Source organism: Frankliniella occidentalis, unplaced genomic scaffold (genome assembly GCF_000697945.3).
Source record: "Frankliniella occidentalis isolate FOCC.00 unplaced genomic scaffold, Focc_3.1 Scaffold52, whole genome shotgun sequence".
Taxonomy (NCBI): domain Eukaryota; kingdom Metazoa; phylum Arthropoda; class Insecta; order Thysanoptera; family Thripidae; genus Frankliniella; species Frankliniella occidentalis.
In genome coordinates, this window is record NW_026267182.1 from 909,734 (window position 1) to 911,887 (window position 2,154).

The 2,154-nt window shown below is 61.0% G+C and overlaps 1 protein-coding gene across 1 annotated transcript in view; it reads right to left on the minus strand.

The window, feature by feature from the left end:
• Nucleotides 1-243: 243 nt before the first annotated feature.
• The window catches only part of LOC113205191 (serine/arginine repetitive matrix protein 2-like), a 12,496-nt gene continuing 10,585 nt past the window's right edge, over nucleotides 244-2,154 (minus strand). Inside the window, exons 10-12 of the mRNA XM_052267421.1 lie at nucleotides 1,224-1,432; nucleotides 927-1,150; nucleotides 244-718 (exon numbers count right to left, since the gene is read on the minus strand). Coding sequence (XP_052123381.1) covers nucleotides 656-718; nucleotides 927-1,150; nucleotides 1,224-1,432 — 496 coding nt within the window. The 3' untranslated portion in view covers nucleotides 244-655. The remainder of the gene's footprint in view (nucleotides 719-926; nucleotides 1,151-1,223; nucleotides 1,433-2,154) is intronic.

Consider the following 2,154-nt stretch of genomic DNA (forward strand, 5'->3'; position numbering starts at 1 on the left):
AGGAGCTTTTTCAGGTCCTCCTTGGTGCGTGCGATCGACTTGGACAGGTCCAGGACCTGCGCCACCTCTTTCTTCTTGCTGAGGAAGTCGTCGAGACGGATGCCAGCCATGTTGCTGCTTTATGTCCTCAAACCCTGACGGAAAGAAAAACGTTAGATGACTGTATTTAAACTGGAGAACACGCAAAGGTTTGTGGGTGCTGTTTAAGGGTGGGTTCCATAAATTCAAATTCATAACAACCAGTCGGAGAGAGTAAAAACTTTATTGTAACAAAAAACAGAAACACATCAGGGCCCAAGCAAAAGAGGCCAGATTTGACATCGGCCACTGTAGAGCAGATCCGCGTTGTTGTTGGTGCCGAGGAAGCAGCGTGGATAACATTGTCGGAAGCAGAGCTGCACGGCTGGAACGGCCTCACATCAGGCTAATCGGAGCGAGGAAACTAGAGACATTGGCCAGCAGCCTTGTCATTCGGTTTGTAAGTAGTACGAGCGCGAGAACAAGTACTGCCGAGTCTCACGCGAAGACGGTGTTAGAGGGCGCGGGCGGGGCCCGAGGAAAGGGAGACAAATCACGCCCAGTCAGGCGCCACGGCGTCCGGCGTCGTCGTCGCGCTCGGAGTGCGAACAAGACATGCAGCATCTCCGTCCGAGTCTCAGGAAGGCGACGCGGTCCCCATCTCCAGCTGCCCCATCTGCTCTCGTCGCAGCAGGAGGCCCTGCAGAACATAAACAGCGTCAAGAAGAGTTCCCGGGAACACAAGTGAGGCCTCACTTCCGGGAACACAAGTGAGGCCTCACTTGTGTTCTGATGTTGTCATTAATTCACCCACGAAATTTTGAGTTATTGGAGTGGGGTTCTCAGCGATGAACTGTGAATTTAGAGCGTATTACTCTGTTGGTGGTAGAGAACCCGTGTAACATTACCTGTCGGAGACTTGACAAGGTGGCCAGGAGCTCATCCTCCTCTGGAGAGTCCTCTCCGGGTTCCGGGCCGCCCTCTCTCGGGGAGCTGCCACCCGCCCCGCTGTCCCTGCTACCACCGCTGTCCCCCGTGCTGCCGCCGCTGTCCTCTCGGACAGAATAGCGACCTGGGCGCGATCCCGCCGCCACCCGCTGGAAAGATCTGGGGCTGTCCACGCTTGTCCCCGCTGAGGATGAAGGGTAAGTTAGCGGTGATACGCAAGGGCCTTTTCACTTTTACTTTCATGGACGCGTCCTCACCGGTCGACGCGGTGGACAGGCGGCTCAGGTGGTCGTGGAGGCCGTGGCGGAGACCCGTGCGCGGCGCGGCGTCAGGATGCCGGCGGGTCGCCGTGGAGGCCGCCGAGTCCCGGTGGTGGTCGCCGCGGCAGATGCGGTAAGTCCTGGACAGCACGTCGCCGGCGCCGTCTGTAGAGCCGGGGCTGCCTCGCGGGGAGGACGACGGCGACCTGGAGGAACAAGAGCAGACGGTGAGTCGGTGAGGTGCAGGTCGAGGCCATCATGTTACCACCCGCCTGCAGGCCAACGCCCAGTCCATCATCAACTCCCGCAGGCACTATTTCGGTAGCTTTTACGATCTCCGTTGCGCCGGGCGTGGTGGGGCGTGGTGGGGCGTGGCGGGGCGGGGCGGTCGCGCGCGCTCCTACACCAAGTACCCCGGCTACCCCACCCATTTCGTCGGTGGCAGTCGCGCGCAGTGCACCGGCACGGCGCTCACAATATAGTATCTGTTTTGTTGTGCCGCCGCTGCGCCGCCAAGATCAGCGCCCTGTTGCGACATTAGCGTACGTCAGCCGTCCTATTCCCTCTCATTCCATTCCAATCCCGGCCAGGCCCTGCTCGGCCCTGCCCTGCCCGGCCCGGCCCAGCCCGGCCCGCTCTGCTTTGCGACGCACACAGCTATCAAATCTCCTTGCGCCATACCGTTGGTGGCGAGCGGGGCGGCGAGCCCGCGCGCGCGCCTGCCGCGCCTGGAGCGGGATGGGGACCAGAGCGCCCGGGCCCTGGCCATACAGAACAGCATTGTCACACAGCCGTGGCGCACCGTGTCCGGGAGACACACACACACATGGACTCCGCAGCAGCTCCTCTCCGGAGAGCTACACCACGACCACGCTCCAGAGCGCCCCGCTAAACCTTTCCAGCCGCCCTCCTCATATGGGGTGCACGA